Source organism: Sinocyclocheilus grahami, unplaced genomic scaffold, assembly GCF_001515645.1.
Source record: "Sinocyclocheilus grahami isolate Dianchi unplaced genomic scaffold, SAMN03320097.WGS_v1.1 scaffold38.1, whole genome shotgun sequence".
NCBI classification, from domain to species: domain Eukaryota; kingdom Metazoa; phylum Chordata; class Actinopteri; order Cypriniformes; family Cyprinidae; genus Sinocyclocheilus; species Sinocyclocheilus grahami.
This window is the reverse complement of record NW_015505217.1, coordinates 316,176-338,649: the sequence shown is the minus strand read 5'-3', so window position 1 is coordinate 338,649 and position 22,474 is coordinate 316,176. Positions and strand designations below refer to the sequence as shown.

Sequence of the window (22,474 nt, the reverse complement as noted above, 5' to 3'; positions counted from 1 at the left end):
ATATTGTCAATCAATATATATAAAAAGTTAACTATTAAACTTTTGAACAGGGTCATTTTTTTAGAAATTCAGTTATTAATTTTGTCTTGTGGAGAATATATAAACATCTGTTATGTGCAATAGCTTATTCAGGACAGTATTAAATAAACAATAACATGCCATTTTCATGATCCCTCTTATTTTGTTAAAATTATCCTTTTGCATATTCTGCAAGGGGCATGTAAATTTATATATATATATATATATATATATATATATGCACACACACACATATTAATATATGTATGCATACATATATGTGTGTGTATATAACTACATAACTTTTTTTAAGCTTTTTACTTTTTTGGTTCTTTTAGTAGTAAGCGACCACAACCTGAACCACAGTAACTGTAGCAATACATCAGGAGAGTTGCTGTGTCGTCATGAAAACGAATAAATGGCACAGGAAAGAACCACTCTTTAATCTCCACCAAGGTGGGCTCACAGGAAACCCATGAGCATGGTTATTTCCTGTTGCTCACTTTCTGCCACAGACCTCAGGTCAGCTTTGCCCTACTCTCACCAATACAAGCGAGACTGCGGCATCTGATCTCAGGTCATTGTAAAGGAGCAACATAACACAATGAAAATATAATTCAACATAAAACATTTTAATTGACGATTGATTCATTCGTTCAGTCAGGAGCCCTTAAAACATCAATGAACAACACCAATGAAGATCTGAAACAAGGCATTTTCCTTGATAAGCAACCATGGTGTCAAAAAAAGGCATTTTTGGAACAAATTCATCTTGTAAAGATAAGAAGTGTCAAAAAGTAAATACACATCCACTTTTATCCTGAAACGGACAGCCAAGTCAATTAAAACTTTTCCCCCACAACAAAATCTTTAAATTATTTAAAATCAATTTAGAGGGGTCATATCATACATTATTTTTCCCCTGAGGTTTACAGTGTAATGTTAGTATATTTCTTTTTTTGTGTGTGTGTGCCAAAAATAGTCATTTACAGGGAAAAAAACAAAACAAAAAAACATTTTACACTCTCTCTGAAATATTAAAAGGTCTGTCTGGTGCTTTGCCTTTAGGACTTTCATATAAAAACGAGCACCAGGGCTTTGCATTTACACACGGGCGGTCAAAGTTATTCTTCAATAAAAGTCTCTTTTCAAAGCTGAAACTGATTTCTGCCGCTCAAACTGTTAAGATCTGACTGAAATGATCAGGGATCTAGTTAAAAATGAACATCTGCCTCTCGTTTCTAATGTTGGGATGCTTTGGAAGGACGTGCAGAGTTGTAGGTGCCTCACACAGTTAGAAACACTGCAAAAATGCTTCTTAACGAGTATTTAATTAGTCTTTTAAGTAAAATATCTAAAAAGTCTTAAAACTAGACCAATTTACTTAAGAAACAACACTTCATAAGTTATGAATACTTGTCATAGACTCTCTTGAATAGCATTTTGTCTTGCTGCACTATCAAATAAAAAATACTTGTATTAAAGATATATTATGCAGTGCTGTTTCTTAAGCAAATCCATCTTGTTTTAAGTTTTTTTTAAATATATTTTTACTGAAAAGTCTCATTTAAAAACTTCATTAAGAATATTATTTTATTTTTTTTGCAATGAGAAGCAAATTTTAGGTTTTGAAATTTACAATATATTTCCCTTACACAAAATTCTAATTTAAAAAAAAAATGTCTCCCTCGCAATAAGACCCCTTTAAATCAACTCAAAGACAATAGATTGGATGCTTAGAATTTGATATGAGCGCAATTAAAGGGGCAGTCTCCAATTACTGTGACAGCTAGGGTAATAATTAAAGTAAAAAAACATCCAACAATAATAACATTTTCATATACTGCTGTGGTGACTCTCCATAATTGTTTCAATCTCTAATTACAGGGATCGCCGCTGTGTTGTTTCTGCAATTAACAGAGTTTGCCTTTAAACTGTACATAAGGTGAAAGTATCTTTCATAAAATAAAAAGTATTTGACAACTTGTTTCTATCAACTGTTACTCTATTTCCTGGCTTTATCGAGCAGGTCTGTGAAAACATCCAATTGTGTTGGGTCTTGTCCAGCAGCTAGCTCAGGCTTGTGCTTCTCCAGCCAATCAGACGTGTGGATCTGCTGTCGCAGAGTACCAATCAGAGAGTCCAGACTCTCTGAGCGGATGTCGGATTGGCCATTAATAACTGTAAAGTTCTCATCAGCCAATGAGACGGGCTCTGTCTTAATGTGTACTGTGTCAAGTTTGGTTTGAACGCTTGAGGTCTTGAGTGTCTGCTCTTTGCACTCATCTATTGTCTTAGTGTCTTCCCTCCTCGCTGTCCCAAGGCTGTCATCCCGTTCGTCACTTGTTGTGCACTGTCTCTCAAGCACTGAAGAGCCCTGAAGTCCTTCTAATGCATTTTTAATCCTCTGCACACCTGAAAAACAAGGATTTAAAAGGAATAACTGCCAATCACATCTAATCCCACTCCATAGGAGACACTACAAGAAGACAGGAACTGAAATGGAAATGAGCGATCAACAGACCTAGCTTTAGTTTATGCAGTTGATCAGTGAAGATGATTCTGAACCAGCCAGGAGACACACAGCTGAAGGCCTGACCGCAGCTCAGCAGAACCTTGTGCTTGAGGAAACACCTCCACAAAAACAGCTCCTCAGCAAACGTCTTCTCACTCAGATACTACACAAACACCAAAACATTATATAGAAATCGGCTGAACTTGACTGATTTCAAGAGTTTGGATGCAGAAATCTGTTCTAAAGGCGCTCACCTTGCTCAAGTCTGCCCAGATGAAGAAACCCGCACTCCTGTGCAGGAAAGGTATGTCCAGTTTCTTCAGCTCTTCTGTCATGAAGCTGTGAGCCTCTCTTAGCCTTTGTCTGTTCTCTGGAAGGAACTCACTATTCAGCCAGTCTGGAAACGGCAAGAAATCTCCCTCAGTTAAGTGTTGTTGTGAATGAATCATTCTTGTCAATTGTGACCCTGGACCACAAAACCAGTCTTAAGTCGCTGGGGTATATTTATAGCAACAGCCAAAAATACATTGTATGGGTCAAAATGATAGATTTTTCTTTTATGCCAAAAATCATTAGGACATTAAGATCATGTTCCATGAAGATATTTTGTAAATTTCCTACTGTAAATATATCAAAACTTAATTTTTGATTAGTAATATGCATTGCTAAGAACTTCATTTGGACAACTTTAAAGGCGATTTTCTCAGTATTTAGATTTTTTTGCACCCTCAGATTCCAGATTTTCAAATAGTTGTATCTCGACCAAATATTGTTCTATCCTAACAAACCATATATCAATGGAAAGCTTATATAGTCAGCTTTCAGATGGTGTATAAATATCCATTAAAAAAAAATTTGACCCTTATGACTGGTTTTGTGGTCCAAGGGTCACAATTAATCAATCTAAATGATCTGTTCATGATCACGCATGCAACTGTGGCTTCACAGTTTGTTACCGTATTTGGGTTTAACTCAGTGACTCAAGATCCAAATCATGTTCTCACGCAGTGAAAAATACATCGTGGAGATCCTAACAAACCATATATCAATGGAAAGCTTATATAGTCAGCTTTCAGATGGTGTATAAATATCCATTTAAAAAAAATTTGACCCTTATGACTGGTTTTGTGGTCCAAGGGTCACAATTAATCAATCTAAATGATCTGTTCATGATCACGCATGCAACTGTGGCTTCACAGTTTGTTACCGTATTTGGGTTTAACTCAGTGACTCAAGATCCAAATCATGTTCTCACGCAGTGAAAAATACATCGTGGAGCAAAGAGAAAACTGACAACACGTGGACAGACAAGACAGAGCAGGTTACTTTAAGTATGAAACAAAGGCTCAGCTCTCACATTTTTTCATTTAAGAAATTCAAACAATAGATACTGTTTTGTGACTCTTTAATGTGTCGTGACAGATCGCTGTAGCGCCTCAGTTCAAGCGGCACGTGAAGCAATCATCTCTTCCTCTTTACTAGTTATAGCATGAAATAAACATGAATAAACATCAGATGGATTTGTTTCAATCACGGAAAGACGCCACTAAACACCATTTTTCAAGATCAAGTTTCTGCCTGGTTTGTTTGTCGGACAAAAATGGCAGATTCAGCGTTATGATTGGTCAAATCGCCTGTCAATCAAAATCCCTGTGAAGGGTATATTGCGCACCAGAAGGGAAGTTTATCAGTGAATAATGACTTAAATTTTGGTCTATTTATAATTTAAAGCAATTGTACAGCTTCAAATATATTCATATAGACCATTTTAATGATACTTTTGCAGTGCAATCAGTCTTAATTCATCACAATTACAAAACACACACTGTGCAGTTAAAAGTACAAACTTTAAGTATGAATCAAGCCAGTACACCAACATTTTAGTATTCTAAAAACGCGCAAAAGGTTAATGGTACATTTACATGACAACAATGTACTAAAAAAGTGTTTTTTTTGCATTTTGAAAAGTTTCACGTATACAGACAAAACATTGCTGTCAAATGATCCCCATTCACACGGAGCCATGAAAATAACTAAAAATGCTGTTTTATGCATGCCAGGCCAGTAGTTTGCGATGTCACTTCGTAAAGAAGCACTATGCGGTATGCGCCTATGCACAAACCTATAAACTATACATGTACGTATGCATTTCCACAAATGTGCATGTTTTTTCAGGTTACATGGAGACAATAACAGTATGGTTTTAAAAAAAACTTGCACTTTAAAATCTGTTTTCAAAAGTTTGCATTTTCTGGCCCACAAACACAATTGTTGTGTAAATGAAAGGCAAAGACGCATACACAGTTTTCCATTTTTAGTTGAAAACAGTGTCATGTAAACACCCCACAAGTCTATAAAAGCATAGAGAGAAAAAACAACAACCAGAAAAAGTATACCATCCTTTTGACAGTATGATTTGGGACATACCAACACTAATATTACGTACTAGACAGGATGAAATGTATGGGAATTGTGAATCAGCCATAGAGTGAAAACCAGACAAAACATTGACAAAGCCAGGGAGAAAATGTGTACCTCTGTCTCTGAGAAGCTGTGCCATCTGGTACTGTGTGGGTCCTGGGACACCGTGGAAGCAGCCCAGCTGATCCAGGGCCTGAACCAAATCTCTATTCTCAGAGTAGACCATGCCAACTCGCATTCCTGACATAGCAAAGTCCTATATGCATACACAACAACATTTGAATGCAATAAAACAATGCCAAGAATATGAGGAAATGCTTTTCCCAAAGTTGAAATAGTGACATACCTTACTGACGCCCCATATAATGTGGGTTCTTTGGGGATCTGGCAACCTGTGGAAAAATTTGTGATAATTAGTTCAAGCAATATTCACATGTACCTAGGGCTGGACGATATGGCCAAAATGTATATCATGATATATTTCTTAATTTCGGTTGATACGATATAATTCCGATATCGATTTGAACAATATTTTAAAAAGCCTCAGAAAAACTGCCAAGAACGCCCACAACGGATGTCTGTGCCTACAAACTTCTGAAAAATGAATTTGCCAAATCTATAAAACCTTCTCCTATAAAACTATATAATATTTTAGAAATAAAAACGGTACAAATAAATTCATGTTCACCTTTTATTTGTATTTAACCTTCATACAAACAAAAAATGTGAAATCACCGTCAAATAAACAAAAAGCCAAATAAACCGCCAAAAAGACTCTCAGACTCACCTTATTAATATTAACATATTTAACTTTAAAGTATAAAATAGGCTGATTATTCTTATAGATTGAAACAAAAGTGCTTCAGCCAAGATGAAAGATTATGAAAAGTGCTCAGAGTTGCTGCAGAAAACAGAAAAAAAGTGAAAATGCTAATTCATTCTGCCAGCAGGAGGCGCTTTTGGAGCAGCAGAATCATCGTTTTCTCCGGCTGTACACAAAGTGCTCTGCTCATAAATGCTACTTTATCAGATAAAATGAAAATGACATTGAAACATTTCTGAAGGCAGTCTGTTCCCTTAGTAAAGATATATTCGTATAAAACACCCGCGTCACGTTTTGAAACGTGCAGTGCTCATGTTTATTCAACGAAGTCAAACTGTCAAAGCTTTCTGGAAAATCTATTTGTGGCGATCGGTGTTTATATTGTAGCGGGCCGCCACAAATAAATCAATGTATGGGAAACACTGATAATGTATATTGAAATATCGGAAATGTGTTTAAAACTCATATCACCGTTATTGAAAATTTTTTATATCACAATATAAATGAACATTGAATTATTGTCAAGCCCTCAATGTACCCCAAGCAAAAATAGCCCTTTCTGACATTACAATAAAGATTAAAATAATACTTCAGCTAAAAAATTTAATTCTGTCAACAAATTGTAATTTTTGGGCAAAATACACTTTTAAGGGGTTTGACTATAATTCATTAAACACAAGATTCAATTTTCCTTGACACCTAATGAAGTACGTTTCAATTTCAGCTCAGGGCATATTAGTTCATTAAGCAGAAAACTAAGTCAATTAGAATTTAAAAAGCAGAAATAAGAGAGAGTTTGTGTGAATGTCTCTCACCCATCCAAGCTGAGAACACTGCGAAACGTGTCTGTCTCGTTGAACACGGAGAGCATGTAAATCTCATCCACGATCACATGAAGCTTGTGCCTGGAGCAAATGAGAGAGAAAGAATGAATAAATTAGTGCCGCTGAGGGCAGAAATTAAAAATTCAAATGACATTCGTGAACACAAATGTAATTTCTCGTCAATAGCGTGCAACTTAATGAAGCATGTGAAAACATTTGGAAAACAAAGTGCGATCACAGACCCATAGGTTTGGCAACCAGAAAGTTTTTCATCATTTACTCATCCTCATGCCATTCTAAAACTTTTTTGAAGAACGCCGTTTTCCCTACAACAAATAGGATGCCAAGCTCTGAAGTGCAAATGTGATTTTTGATACTTTTATGGTAGTTCCTCACCTCATGCTCAATAAATGTTTTTATTATATGGAAAAAGAGCAGCATAAACATTCTTAAAACCATCTGTTGTGTTTCATTAAACAAAGTTATGTGGGTTTTGTAATAACATGCCATTAATATTTCTGCATTGATAAAATGTCACTGGCTTCCAGATATTAAAGATCTGAATGAACCAGTGGCTTTGGTTCAGTGCTTGTAAGAAACAGTTTAAACTCACATTTTGGCAAACTCTAGAAAGCTGATCATCTCTTCAGACGAGTACACTTCTCCCAGTGGATTGTGGGGGTTTAAAAGGATAAGGGCTTTGATGTTCAATCCCTATAAAAAGAACGTACAATTTTAAGAGGGTCATACAATGTGAGTTTCAAGCGTGTACACGGTATGTTTAAGTAAAAAAAACAACCTCTTTTTTGGCCTCTTTAAGAGAGTTCTCCAATTTCTCAACAGTTAGCTGGAATGGTCTGACATCACTTCCTGTGGGCTGTACCAACACAATACAAATGCAAACATAAATATAAGATGTACAGCTACAAGAAACAAAAATAAACAGCAGAAAACCACTATAACATGCCAATGTTACATTATGAAATATTACGACTGGACTTTCGCTAACCACCTGACTGTAAAGTGGCACATGGTGTAGTTTGACACTGCTGTACAAGCCCACATCCTCCGTTATCACACCATAGAAGGGTGACGGGATGAGAATGGCATCTGTAAAACACACACACACACACACAATATCAAGTAACATTTTAGACAAGTACGGCCATTTACGGTTTAATTTTGCACCTTTATCAAAAAAGGTTTGATTGTATAATTAAAAAAAAACATTTTTTCTCATAATCGTCATATGGATAATTGTTTAGTATCCATATCCAAGGGCTTTCAGTAAATTTTGGTAGTAATGGGTAGTAAAAAAACGAAACAAATCAGCATACCAAATCATCATATTAGAATATTAGAATGATTTCTGAAGGATCATGTGATGCTGAAAATTCTGCTTTGCATCAAAGGACTAATTTACACATTAAAATACATGAAAATGGAAAACACCTCTTTTAAATTGTAACAATAATTCACATTATTACCCTTTTTCCTGCAGTTTTGATCAAATACATGCAGCCTTGGTGAGAATATGAAAAAAATCTTACAACCCCAACAAAATTAGACATAAAACAGACATATTCAGTAGTGACCAGATGGTTTGATACCTTCTGGGTCACAGAGCGTAGCTGCCAAAGCCGAGAACAGAGACCCACAACCGTTCATAACAACGACCTGCGAAAGAACCGAACAACATACGCATGTGGTCTGAATTTCTCTTTTAACAGAAAGAGGAAGACTAACAGAAATAATACCATACAATAATAGAACACTGATGTAGAAAACACTCACGTTCTTGGGCTTTAGCGGTTTGGGAGAACGGCAGTAGTCCGACAGGAACTTAGCAACTTCCTCTCGAAGGCTTTGGGGAAAAGAACATCAATACTGTGAAATGACAGCTGAGCATGGGATTTTACACAAACGTTGAGAGTCAAATTAATTATACATTTGACAGAAAAACAAACAAAGAAAAAATGGTGGCTTACAAACTGTGGCCTTTCCAGTCGGGGTATTGTAGCATAGCAGGATCAATCTGAAGCATGTCTGGTCGCATCAGCTGTTAAGAGATACCGAGAATCAATCAGCAATGATTGTAACGTGTAATGTCCAGGCTCAATAACAACTTTTTACATTTCTGTGCATATAAAGGCTTTTGAAAGTCTTTCTTGTTGTAAAAACACTAAAAAATCCTTCTTAAGAGAATGTGAGTGGTGCTTGCCTGTGCAAAACTTGATAGGGTGCTGTAGACGGTTGCTAGGACATTGGTATGCAGTTTCTAAGGTGTTCTGAACGGCATTTAGCTTGTTTTAATTCAGTTGCTATAGGGTGTTTTGGGTGGTTTCTCACTGGCCAAAAGAGCACATTCCTCCAGACTCCATGATAGTGTGATATATTTTAATAAAGCAATAAGTCGTGCCTAACAACGCCACTTAGCTGTTATAAATTCACTAAACCACGGCTTCACTGGGTTTACTGCTTTTATAAAACGGTTATTCCATATAGGTTTCACAGAATAAAGTGGAGCAAATAAAGCGTAATGATATCCACCTTTTTCTTGTCGTAAAAATGGGCGCGGCCATTTGTAAATTCTATGGGTATGGCTTCCGGTCTCATCTGCGTCCACTCCGTCCAGCTATTTTTAGCTGAGCAAAACAGTTCGTTTTTCTGCTTGATATTGAAAGTTGGTGTGTCTTATCATATTATTTTAATGTATTATCTTAATTATGAACACACTGGTTTGTAGTGCAAACAGTTTTACCGTTTACTGCACGTTGTTATTCTCCTCGTTATTTACCTATAGCGGCTAATGAACCGGAAGTCTCACCCATAGGCTTACTTCCGCGTTGAAGAAAAAGGTGGATAAATAAAACCAGTATTCTTCCACCAAACAATGTAGTTCCTCAGAAACAGTTGTGGTTCCAACAAAGTGTTGCCGAGTGTTGTGCTCTGTTCTCGCGATATCACTACACTACACCGAGCAACACACAGAAGTAAACAAAGGTGTATGTTTGTAGTGTAATTTACAACAGCTTCGAACGTGGCTCAACCAATCAGAATCAAGGACTGGAACTATCCGTCTTACAATGGGATTTTTTTCTCTCTCAATTTTATAGTCTTTGATTTTATGGCCCACCAGGCGACAATCATCGCTAATGAAAAAGGATCTCTACTAATGAATACTAAACAAGTAAATCATGATGTCTCTTACTCTTTTCTGCAGGAGGTCAAAGCACAGCTTGTTTTCACTGGTTCCTAAGTTTATAATGCCCTGAAATAAATAATAGTAAAAAACACAGCAAATTACCACACAGCAGAAGCTTTAGATCATCTTGATTTAAATTTGAATATTGTTTAAGAAATGAATGACGAAAATGATTTATAAAGGAACATGAATTTGTCACACTGCAAGATGATTTAAAATGAACTTAAGGAAAAGAGATTATTAAAATTGTACAAAAAGGCCAGGAAGAGTTCCACTTTAATTGAAAATGTCATATTTCAATTAAATTTTAACTAGGTTTTATTTTAACCCCCCCTCCCACCACAGGTATTGTCTGGTGGTTCTGTACGGTGCAGTAAAATGTCTCTCTCTCTTTTTTTTTTTTTCTTTTTTTTAATAGACAGTCATGTGTTCATTTACGCATAAAACATGCAGTATGCATTTTTCTTGATTTGGAAAAATAAATGATACATTCTTTACTTTCATAAACCTACACTACAGTTCAAAAGTTTGGGGTCAGTGATTTTTTTTAATGTTTTTGAAAGTCTCTTACGATCACCAAGGCTGTATTTACTTGCTCAAAAATACAGTAAAAAAGAATATTAAAATTTTAAATAAACATATTTTAAAATGTTATTTATTCACCTGATTGTAAAGCTGAATTTTCAGTCTTTAGTGTCACATGATCCTTCAGAAATGATTCTAACATGCTTATTTGCTACTCAAGAAACATTAATTATGATGTTGAAAATATTTGTTAATCAATATTCTTGTGAAAAATGTTAATATATTTTTATTTAAGATTTTTTGAAGAATACAAAACCCAAAAGAGCAGCATTTATTTATTTGCTGCCACATTTAATCAATTTAAAGTGTCCTTGCCAGATTAAATGATTCATTTCTTTTTTTTTTTTATTCTTACAGTAGTGAGGTTATATAAAAGTATATCATTTATCATATATGTTTCCATATCCAGACCAAAGTACACTACAATTCATGCAGAAATGATCAAATGATTGAAAAAAAAGGCATCTTACTGCAGTGTATACCCACTGTATACTAAATAAAAAAAAACAACAACATCTGCAATAATTAATAATAATAAAGCAGTACTGTTTCCAGGGAGACTAACATGAGGATTTGAATTCTCGTCGTGCACGTTGGCGTGATACTGATTGTAGCCTTCCTGCAGGATTCCCTGGTGCAGCCGCATGCTATTGCCACGCCGGGAAAGGTACGGGCTGTACTGGGCCTTCTGATCACCCCAAAGCATGCTGGGTACAGCTTTGGCACTGTTGGGTAACAAATAGGTTTGTGAGGTACTGGGCACCGGGAGCATTTCCCTGCGGGTGGAGGCACTCTGGTCTTCCATCCCACGTGATGAACTCAGGACTTTGGTCAACATGGACATGAGACGAAACTCATGATCTCTCTCCTGCTTTGCTCGTCTCTCCTCCTGCTGCTCCCTCCGCTCCTCGGCCTGCGCCTCCTGCTGCATCCGGACCTCCTCCAGAGCCAGGAAACGCTCTTCTGCTGTCTGCTGCCAGCTTAGATATCCAGCCAAAGCGTTCGATAACACCCCATCGCCCCCACGTCCCACTCGCCGACGCTTCCTCTGATGGAACGATCCGGAACCCCCTACTTGGTCACCATGGCTACCTCCATCTCTCATCACAATGGGAGCTGTTGCCGGGGATACACCCGCACCGGAGGAGCCAGTCATGTTCTGGTCACTGCAATCTGTGGTGTGATATTATCAGATATTAAACATTCAATCAGTAAATCAGAGATAAAAGACCAAATAGAAACTTAATTAAAAATTAACTAAACAATTATCTCAACATTTTATTAAAGCAACAGTTGGTGTGATAACATGCCAGATAACAGAACATCTGCGGTGCTGAAAGTAAGGCACTGGATGGAAAATCACTGCCAACAGCAGAGACACAACAAATGGTTTGGCATAAATACTGCAATAACGCCTGTGCACCATTAAACCACACAGACCTTCTAAATAAATATGGAAAATATCAGTTAGAACTGGTAGGACAGGCTCATAGTTAATCGTTATCTTGATTATACATCCATGCAATGCTATTTTTGCACTGATGCGATGAAAATATTATAAAGAGTTTCTGAAGGTTAACTGATAGAGAGCAAGGTCACATGTTTCATGCACAAAAAATAAATAATAAACATGCCGGCCAAATGCATAATTGTATAAAATATACGCTAGAGTTAAAAAATGTGTGGTCAGTAGGATATTTAATTTTTTTAAAGAAACTGATACTTTTATTCAGCATGGATGCATTAAACCGATCAATAGTAAAAGTATTCATAATGTTGCAAAAGTCTTCTGTTAGACTGGAGTAATTATGCTGAAAATGTCAGCTTTGCATAACAGGAATAAATTACACTTTTAATATCCATTAATATAAAAATAGCTACTGGTTTTACTGTATTTTTGATCAAATAAATGCATCCTTTGGTAGGAAAGAAAAAAGTCTTTCACAAACCCTAAACTTTTGAATAATGGTGTACTGTGTCAAGCAGATGGTGTTTTGTTACAGTTTCTCTGTAATTACTGAAGTCAAGGCACATGTTTTTATATGATTTAAACATGAACATTTGTTTCTGCTTATAAATTGTACTTTTTATTGGATATTGTGCTGATTTAAATATATGACCAAAGTAACATTTTCTACCCGGCGAACACAGATAATGATTTGTCAAATTAGTAATTGTCAAAATGAAAATAACCTGCGATAACCATTAGATAGAATGAGTTGACATTACATTGCATGCCATCCTTTTCCTCAAAAAATCTAAAATTATGAATTTATAGCTGTTATGAATAGCCGTATCATGTCCAGGTGTTATTGTAAATTAAAAACACTAGTGTGGTTCTGTTCACGCATGTTCATATACATATGGGGAAAATAATTGTAATAAAATTGTGGTGGGGCCAGTGAAAATGCTGAAAGGCCGAAGAAAAACCTGAACAACTTGCCTCCCAAAAATCTCAATTACTGAGAAATATGCATTTACATACACACTGATCTATCTATCTATGCAACAAGTATATGTATAATATGTGTAGTACATCATGCAGATGATGTTTGGTTTCTGTTGCACTGTAACGTGTATTTACACATCCAAATCTGTTTCTCCATTCATCCATCCATACCAACAGACTGTTCAGGATACCTGATGGGGAACAGATGACATGCGTGTTTCCCTGCTCTCCGTCCATCTCAGTGTTCTCCTCTGTGTTTGGACCCGCATGTTTGTGCTCAGCAGCGCCAGCTTCATCATCCTCATCAACAGGTCCGAACTCATAGAGCATCTCAGGCGGGCCCACCGCTTCATCATCCGAGCTCATCACCTCCGTCTTGATCTCCAGAATCTCACCTGCTCTGGGCGGCTGACCCGGCGCCTCTGACCCCTGCAGTCCGGTTACCTGGTTCGTAACCGTGCCGCCCCATAAAGGCAAAGTCGAACCGGAGGTAGCGGCGGATCGGTTACTCTGCGCCCTTTCCATCAGCTCGTAATACCTCGCGGATCTCAAAGTCTTCTGCTTGTACTCCAGCTTCAACTTCTTGATCTTCTCCCTGCATTGATCCCCGGTCCGATTGATGCCCTTCTGCCGCAGAGTGCTGGCGATTCGGTTGAACACATGCTGGTTTCGGAGGCAGGTCACTAGCTCGGTTTGGACTGGCACGTCTGACCAGATCTGCAGCAGCTCCAGCACCTCTGGCTCGGACCAGTTGCTGCCGCGTTCGTACTTTTTACCGTAGACGTGAATCAAATGCATTGCAGCACTACAACTAAAGCTACAGTGTTATGTTTATAGACTGCTGCAAGTATGTTCACGCATTGGTATGGTGCCGCGTTTATAGGACTAAAAGCAAATGCATTCAAATAGTAAAACTCCAACGTGTGAGTTACTGTAATCAATCATCTAAAACGAACGCTGGTACTTTACCCCGAACGGAACCAGATCCCTTTACTTTCTAATAACGGTCTCGATCATGCATTTTCTGCCCGATGCTTTTGTTCTTTATTCAAACAAGTCCTGATACATCCGGGTTCACGGCACATGCGTGCTGCCCTTATTCCGGGATAAATTTGGACCGTGACAACAAAGAACGGCGCTGCGCATGCGCTGAACGAGGAACGTTGAAGAAAGAGACCAATTTGTTGCATAGGCCCGCCATCTAGCGTTTACACTAGTATTTTTGAAACATTGCATGATATTCATTTACTTATATTTATTATTTTTGAATGTTATTAGATAAGAATCAAATATATATATATATATATACAGTGGGTACGGAAAGTATTCAGACCCCCTTAAATTTTTCACTCTTTGTTATATTGCAGCCATTTGCTAAAATCATTTAAGTTAATTTTTTTTCCTCATTAATGTACACACAGCACCCCATATTGACAGAAAAACACAGAATTGTTGTATATGTATATATATATATGTATGTTTTTCGTTACTTTAGTGTCTGATGTTTAACACATTACATTAAGGTTCCACTACTGTACATTAGTTAACATAAACCAACCATTAAGATACTTCTAAAGCATTTATTCATCTGAGTTACAGTATTAAAATGTGTTTAGCTTACATTATTTGGACATGAGCAAACAAATATCAGTTGTAGTATTTTAATTAATCAACGTTATCAAAGATGAATAAATATTGTAACAAATGTATTGCTCATTGTTAGTTAAGTCAATGCATTAATAAAGTGATACACATTTTCTTATTTTGATTCTCATTATTGTAATATAGATACTATTTCTATTACTGTTACAGTTAGCATAAATGAAAAGCAATAAAACAAACTCCACCATGGAGTATAAATAATTTATGTACCGTTATTTATGAAACAATGCATTCCCCCTTAAATCCATCCTTTCAGTCCTAAACAAGAATGAAAGTGTGATGTAAATAAAGCATTCATTTTTTATTATTTGAGGAAGCTGCAGGCGTAAGATGTGAACCCGTGCTGCCTGTTTTTGTGATACTTTGACAATAAAATAAAAATGATGGAGGGACAAACCAAATCAGCTTATAGCAGGAGCTTGGTTCAGTGAAGATGAATCCTTGAAGGAAATTCGGTTTTCATTCGTGACCTGCATGCTGCTGCTTTCGGAGTAAAAATATTGACAAAACTGTCAATCTAATATATGTCTTTCAAAGCAAACATTATGCTGATTACATTCGGCTCTCCACAATGAGAAGGATCCAACTGTAATCTGATTCATTCACGGCAATGCAAATTCTGTCATCATTTCTTTATTAGTCACCATTCACTTTCACTGTGTACATATGCATTGAAAAGGAACAGTTCCTAACACGACCAGTCTTGCAACATTGGTCAGAATATTCATTTCTGGATGAACTGTTTCTTTAGGAACGTTAAATATATATATGCATTTACTACTGCTACTGTATTTGAAAGAGGTCTGTGATTAGGTCAGATTTGAATTATGAACCGTGTGTTATTGTCCTTTCTCTCAAAGTACTGCCCACACTCCAGTCCAGTAGGTGGCGGTAAATGCACCTTTAAGTTGGTTTGTCAACCACCAATAAAATGTAAAGAAGAAGAAGAAGCTGAACCGTGTGTTTTGAATCCTGCAGACGGAGCCCGCGAATCGCAGACCCCAAACAGGCGCATGCCGTGACGTACTTCCTGGGACTTGTAGGCCATTTGTGATTACCAGGGATTTGTGTACGGATGTATTACGGAGCCCGTTATGTCTGTAGAACAATAAAGAAGACGCTACCGATGACACGTGACACCACAGAGGTTTTGTTTGCAAACATTTAAATATTAAGTAAACCATGTAAACTGGCAGGACACAAGATTAATAAATAATTAAAGATAAAGGACTACAGGAAGACGCGCGCGCCGTTGAAAGTTTCATCGATCTGCGCGCTCTCGCCGCGTGATGCTGAGTTGAGTTCGCGGGGGTCTCGCGGAACGGCTCGAGCACTCCGTAACGGTTTCTCAGTGGATGTACTTTAAATTTCTGCCGTGAGCGGAGTTCATTTCGGGGCTGTAGTCGGAAATGTGAGCCCGTTACCGGATTCCGAGGCTCTGTAAAGCGCAATGACAGCTCGGTTCGTGTTTGAGGAGGGGTCAACGGTCTCATATCTGAGGTAAATGACAGTTCGTATGTTTGTCGTTGTTTAATTTAAATAGAACGGAAAACTGAGGCGAAGTTAAAGAACATCAAGTTTTTATTTACTATTTTATCCTGTCATATTAAGCTTTTACGTTTTGGTGCAACTTCTGAGAGCAGTTTCATATAATTTACTAGGCTGTTACAGCATATTTGTGTTCTCGCTCATTTTTACAGATGACAAAAAGTGACCGTATAGTTTTTTTCTTTTACACTCATTGGTTTGAGGAAACCTAATAGGTGTGTTATTTTGTAATATCAAACATGTGACCTAAAGGGATAATGTTAACGTTACTTCACTCAAAAAATAAAAATTCGTTCAACCTACGCTTTATTTACACAGTAACACACAAATAGAAATGTTCGCCAGAATGACAGTCACCGTTCACTTTCATTGCATCTGCTTTCCATACAAATAAAATGAACAGTAGTTAACGTTAACTGGAGGCTGTCATTCCGCAGCACGCCTCCTTTTGTTTTCCACGAAAGAAAAGAAGCACGTAATAATATTTTCAATTTTCTAAACTGACTCCAAATCCTCCGAAAGATTCATTGTCGTATTGCACGCCCAGTGTTTTCAGCGTAATTGAATGGTTTCTGTTGCTCTGACTGATTTAGTTCTGCGTGAACCAAATAAAAATTCATAGTGTTTAGTGCAGTAAATATACTCAAAGCGAGCATAAAGGCACTATTGCGATACTCTTTGTCTCACGTAGTTCATATGATGACTGTTTGATGGTCCTTAAAGAATATCAATCATTATATTTATATTATATAAATATTATAAATGTCGTTTGATTCGTCTTGACATTCATTCTTTTGGCAGGTTTGCTTTTGAAACCTAGTTTACCCAAAGGGCTTTTTTGAAGAGGCAGTGTGGTCATCTTCTGTTCTGATCTTGACAAGAGAGAGAGGAAAAAAGAGGTAGAGATAAACCGCGTATATGTGTGCTCTCTCCCTGTCTAATGAGTGACTAAGCATTCGGTTCCTGCCCTCACAGAGCCATCATGGATCATTAAAGCTCTAGTAGTTGTAGTTGTGTTTGATGAGGAGTTATTAAGGCATAGTAATTACTGTTCTTTCTTCCCCAGAGAGCATGCTATAAAAATTTGGCCCTCCTAGCCAGCATACAGTAGCATCGCCTGGGACGGCGCCTCTCGCAAGCATGCAATCTGTCAGATCCTCGGAGACAGCTAGATAAGCTTTCTTTCCGTTTGATTCAGGCCTTATCGGGTGCTCAGAGTCATTAAATATGAAAAATAAGTCATTTGAATGAAGATTGATGGCCGACCTCTAAAAAAATCCAGAAGTTCTACGTGACTGACTTCACATTCATTTGAATGTCATTTTGGCTTCGTGACCTGTTCCTGAAGCATTGGGAAGTTGTGATTTACTAGAAATGCGCTCTGTAATTTTTCGGTTCTTGAAAAGCTGTTGATAACCAATTATTTTCATCGTTTCTGGTCAATGTTGTGGTTGCAACGCAATTACCAGAATTCCCTCTGGCCTGGTTCCACGTTCTGCTTATAAGCTGAAAAAAAGTGGTCTTCTGCCTTGTTTCCAACACACTAAATAGCACAAAGACCTTGTCAGATCTAATAAAGAGAAGAAAAGACAAGCCACAAGCCCTGTTCGAATGTCAGAACAGCAGTTGCCTTGAAATCAACAGCCTTTCTGTCACATATTACACATGCTGCATTCTAAAGGTGAATCCTTCATTACCTCCTACGTTTATAATCCATTAGAAGAAGCTTTCACAAGTGGCTGCATTATTAAATTAGTCTTGTTGAGACAAGCGAAGATTGAATACGGGAGACGGTTAACCTGAATGGCAGTTATCTGACAATGCTGAAAATGGCTAAGAGGCAGAAAATAATTTTCTGAGAGCTGACCTCTTTTCCATTACCTGTCTTATAAACTTATTTTAGGTGCTAATTGATTGAATCTTCTTAAAATGAGCTTAATGAAATCTATTAATTGGTTTAAACTATCGATTAGGTTTAGATATTACAGGCATTGCTTTTGCGGTTACAGTGAAACGTATGGGTACAGTATCTCTTTCTCTCTTCCTCACTGTCTCTCTCATTTTCTGTGCTTGCGGAGGTGTTACATTCGGAGGTTCCATCAGTAAGACACACATGTTTTTTTTCCTCATTCCTCTCCAGCTCACTGCTCTGTGCCAGCCCTTAATGAGCTCTGTAATGCAGATTTTAGACGTGACGATTTGTTTGTTTCTTCAGCAGGCCTTTTACCAAGATACTCACTTCTTCCTACCAGGAGCTGCTATTTAAATGCTAAACTCTGTATTGTAGCTGTCATACTCCGTGGAATAGTTTTGCTAATGGCATTCTGTTGTTTTTAAACCTTGTTTTAAAAGACATTGTGCAGGTTGGCGCTATAATTTTAACACCATTCCTAGACCTTGTGCGTCACGCCTTTGCTTTAGAAGAAAATACTATGAATTTGCACGCTTGCTGTCTTAGAAAGCACACGCCAGGCTTTATTGTTCATGCTCTGTTTTGTTGTAGAGGGCGTCGGGGGTTATATATCAAGCCCTGAGCCAAGCTTTGAGCTTACTTTCACAGTCAGCAAGAACTGAGCTGTCTCTAAGGAGCTGCTCAATTCTCATGGGACTCCCTCTTGCCGTGTCGGAGAGCTTCTCTGATGGATGGTGCAATGCTCAAGCCACATGGTCATCATCCCAATGTGCATGGTGTCAAACCTTGTATAAAACACCTTCTGTCTTTCCCTGACCATAACTGCTCTTCCCAAATTGTTCTTCTGGTAAAAACAAGATTCATTATAAAAGGGCATTATAAAAGTAAGTGTACACTCACACACACACACACACACACACACACACACAGTTTGAGGTCAGTATACTACTTTTCTTAAAGACATTATTACTTTTATCCAGCAATGATGCATTAGTTTGATCAAAAGTAACAGTATGATTTAGGGGTGACCCCGAATAGTCGAAGATTCGATGCTTCATTAGGATAATTCTGATTCGACTACCAATCTCACAGTCATTTTTTCGCAGAGGTGTTACGAAATGAGGATCATGCCATTTTGGCTATATAGGGGGTGCTCAATGTCTCTTTTCACATAGAACTACCAGTTTTCTCCCAATAAGGTAATATACCACCTATTATGATAATGCTGTAAATAAGAAGGTGAAAAGAAAGAAGCTTTTAATAAATAGTAGGTAGTGCTGGGCGGTATGACCAAAAATGTATATCACGGTATTTTCCAAAATTATACCGGTTTCACTGTACATGACGGTATTATTTTTTTTCATGCATGACCGGGTGTTAACCATATTTTCTACTGATTGAGAGAGGAAATATTTTATAGTATATTGTATATTGTATATAGTATACAGTATATTGACTTAGAATTACCTATCTTACTGTCATGAGTGAATATTGTCAAAAAATACCACACTAAATAGTGACTAAACACAACCCCTTTTAATGTTAACCAGGAGTCACTCTCATTTATAATCGCAGCATCGTCTGATAAAATCAACATGCATCTACACTAAAGAGCGGCTATGTGGTTGTTTTGGCTATATTAATTTTTTGTCTCACTGCCTGCGTCTGAGTAACAAACTAAAAAAAACAAAAAAGTGCATGTGATATTAACAGACAAAAAACGCTCAAATTTATAATTCCAAACAATCAGTAAGCGACAGGTGCTAGGAAACGCTGTTTTGTACTCATTTATTGACGAGTCGGCTGCGGTGCGGCCAACTGAATGCGCTGCTTCTTCAGAACAGACGCCGAGAGAGGTGACACTTCCCCGGGAAAGTCAGATCTCGCGTTCGCGGGACAGCACTGGAGAAATCTTCCAACTGAACCATAGCTAAGGTTTATCCAAAAAAGTCGCTAGGTTTGTCAGTATGGATATTCTATGGAAAAAAGCCGCTAAAAGGGTCTGAAAGTTGCTAAATCTAGTGCTAAAGATGCGCTTGTGTGTGTGTGAGACACAGGAGCTGATGGTGGGGGGCAGGGGGCGGTGGATATTTGTGGCGGTCAATGTGGATATTGTGGATGAGTTCTTCTGTGTCATCACGTTCTATTAGTTCTACAGCTTCAGTTTCGTAACTGACCTCTTTCAAACAGTGTTGCGTTCCGAATGTTGTTTAAGCGGCATACAAAATATTGCGGTATTTTAAAATTTCATATCATAACAAAAATAAACACCGGTATTCGGTATGAACCGGTATACCGCCCAGCACTAACAGTAGGGATGGCTCACGATTTTCAAGTATTTGATTAGTTGATTTAATTTTAGAATATCGAATAGGTTGTGCGGTTATTGTCTTAAAAAATTTCCCCATGTTTTCCGTGCTGATGCGGTGGTGTCGCGTTCATGTGGCGCCGCCAATAACGGACCTAAAAGCTGTCAAAGACAACAGAAGAACACATTATCTCACGCGCACACTGTAGACTTGCGTGGCATAAAAAAAGACTTGCGTAGCATATAATAGTTACAGTAATTTACGATGTCAAATAAGAGTGCTGTGTGGACCACAAACACCCCCGACTGGGTTAGAGGTGTGCTGAATCCATATTCAGAAAGGCGCGGAAATCAAATAACGCGTTCTACAGAGCCACTAAAGGGACATGGTTAGCCGCTTGCTAACGGTAGCTGTTACATTACAGTACATAACATTTCACTTACCACATAAACAGAGTAAGGAGAGATCAATAATCAAGTATTATTTAATGATAGAACTTTAGTCATTAGAATTAAAACTGTATAACCATGTATGGACTGGTGGTGGTGCTTTTTTGGTCAATCAGTGTTTCTGTAAAAAAAAAAAATTGGGAAAACAAACAAAAATACTGATAAGATAATGATACGAATTCTACTAATAAGAACAATACAAAAAAGAACTAAGGATTAATTCATGAATATGAATCAGGTTGTGTGCGTTCGCTCGAACTGATTCGCAGAAATCAAAACAGGGATGATAATAGGTGAGCGCCAGACAATGAGATTGCCATTTGTGCATTAGCTCCACCCACTACCGGAGAACCCGGCAGTTCTTAAAAGCTGAAGAATTACAAAGGAATGCTGTTATTTTGACAGGAAGATATATCAAAGAATATAGTTTATATGTAGCGCATCAGTTCTTTCTCTCTCTCTCTCTCTGCGTGTGTGTGAGACAAAGCGATGGCGAGTCGTGTGCCTTCACACTAGAGTTAACGTTGCGTGCGCTGCACATCCATTCAGATGAACTAAAAAACAGCACAGATCGCTTGACGGAGAGTGAAACTCTGAAGCGCTCAGTCAGAGTGTTTGGCGAGTGAAAATATATCTGTGCTAAACTTATACTAAGCCTCTAACTCACACACTGGCGAGTAAAATCTGAGAATTTATTAGCCATTGGCTAATATTAGACATCATTTAGTCGCCCAGAGTGAAGATTTAGTCGCATATGCGAGTGATTTACTCGCAGTGTAGAGGGTTGATGTGATCGCGAATCTCGAAAGTGAAAGTAAAAAAACAAACATGCATTCATAAGCGATTTCAATTCCCCGCATATTAATAACGGCTCCCTGATGCCCGCAGTTTATATAGAGTATAATTACCCAACGATATAATTGCGACAGAAGATATTGAAGTATATTTTTCCTCCCATCTCGTATCTATTCCCTTTAGGGATTCAATTTTTTATGAGCAGTTGATTTTGCATTTGCGACTGAAAACTACTGCGTGCGACTGAACATATTTAGGAGCACCAGTGCGACTGACCAGATCTTCATCATATTTGTGATTGTGATCGCTGAGGGGAGCTTCAAAGGTTTCTACGTGTTTTTGCAGCGTTGAGTAATGTATCACAGACATATCTCATGAATCCTTTCATAAGCAAAGTGTAGACGGTGTACATAAAAGATTCATTGTGCAGTGTAGAGAGCTTTGTTGATTATAAATGTGAAATCACGATGAGCTAAGATGAGTGACAGCTTTTAATGATTTTTAAGGGAGTTTGTAAATGTGATACTGATTTAATACAACAGTTCAATAGACAAGAAGTTAATATTAAGTGACTTACATTGTCTGACTATAACACTATTGTCTGATTTTGCTCTATTTTGTCGTCGAAAATAGTTTGAAACAAAGTCACAGCTCAGCCGCTGCGCATCTCCATTCAAACACAGCGGTGTCTCGTTTATGAATGAACTGCATTTTTAAATGAATCTAGTGAGTAAGTGATTCATGATTACCCATTCATAAAGACAGTCACTTGCTTCATTCCTGAATGAATCAGCCGTTCGAATTAATCAATTGAATGAATGATTCAGTGATAAAATCAGTGACTTTTAGGTTTTAGTTTCATTTTTAAAGTATCTTTTGAGTTCTTTAAATAATTTAATATTTCTATATTCAACATTTTTTTAAACATTAATCTTAACATGAATTTATGGATTTAATTG

General features: G+C 37.5%; 2 protein-coding genes across 2 annotated transcripts in view; one reads left to right on the top strand and one right to left on the bottom strand.

Moving 5' to 3' along the window:
- Positions 1–1,882: 1,882 nt before the first annotated feature.
- accs (1-aminocyclopropane-1-carboxylate synthase homolog (Arabidopsis)(non-functional)) lies at positions 1,883–13,930 on the bottom strand. The gene is made up of 15 exons (XM_016267458.1): positions 13,032–13,930; positions 10,957–11,564; positions 9,813–9,872; positions 8,590–8,660; positions 8,396–8,465; positions 8,212–8,278; positions 7,614–7,711; positions 7,401–7,478; positions 7,215–7,315; positions 6,593–6,682; positions 5,301–5,346; positions 5,069–5,210; positions 2,788–2,930; positions 2,543–2,696; positions 1,883–2,433 (listed from the first exon to the last, which is right to left on the bottom strand). The coding sequence occupies exons 1-15, from the start codon at positions 13,636–13,638 to the stop codon at positions 2,024–2,026; spliced, it is 2,745 nt and encodes a 914-aa protein (XP_016122944.1). The 5' UTR covers positions 13,639–13,930; the 3' UTR covers positions 1,883–2,023.
- Positions 13,931–15,501: 1,571 nt separating this feature from the next.
- furinb (furin (paired basic amino acid cleaving enzyme) b) overlaps positions 15,502–22,474 on the top strand; it is a 111,287-nt gene continuing 104,314 nt past the window's right edge. The window contains exon 1 of the mRNA XM_016267457.1: positions 15,502–16,002. The gene's annotated coding sequence lies outside the window, so the exon portion shown is untranslated. The remainder of the gene's footprint in view (positions 16,003–22,474) is intronic.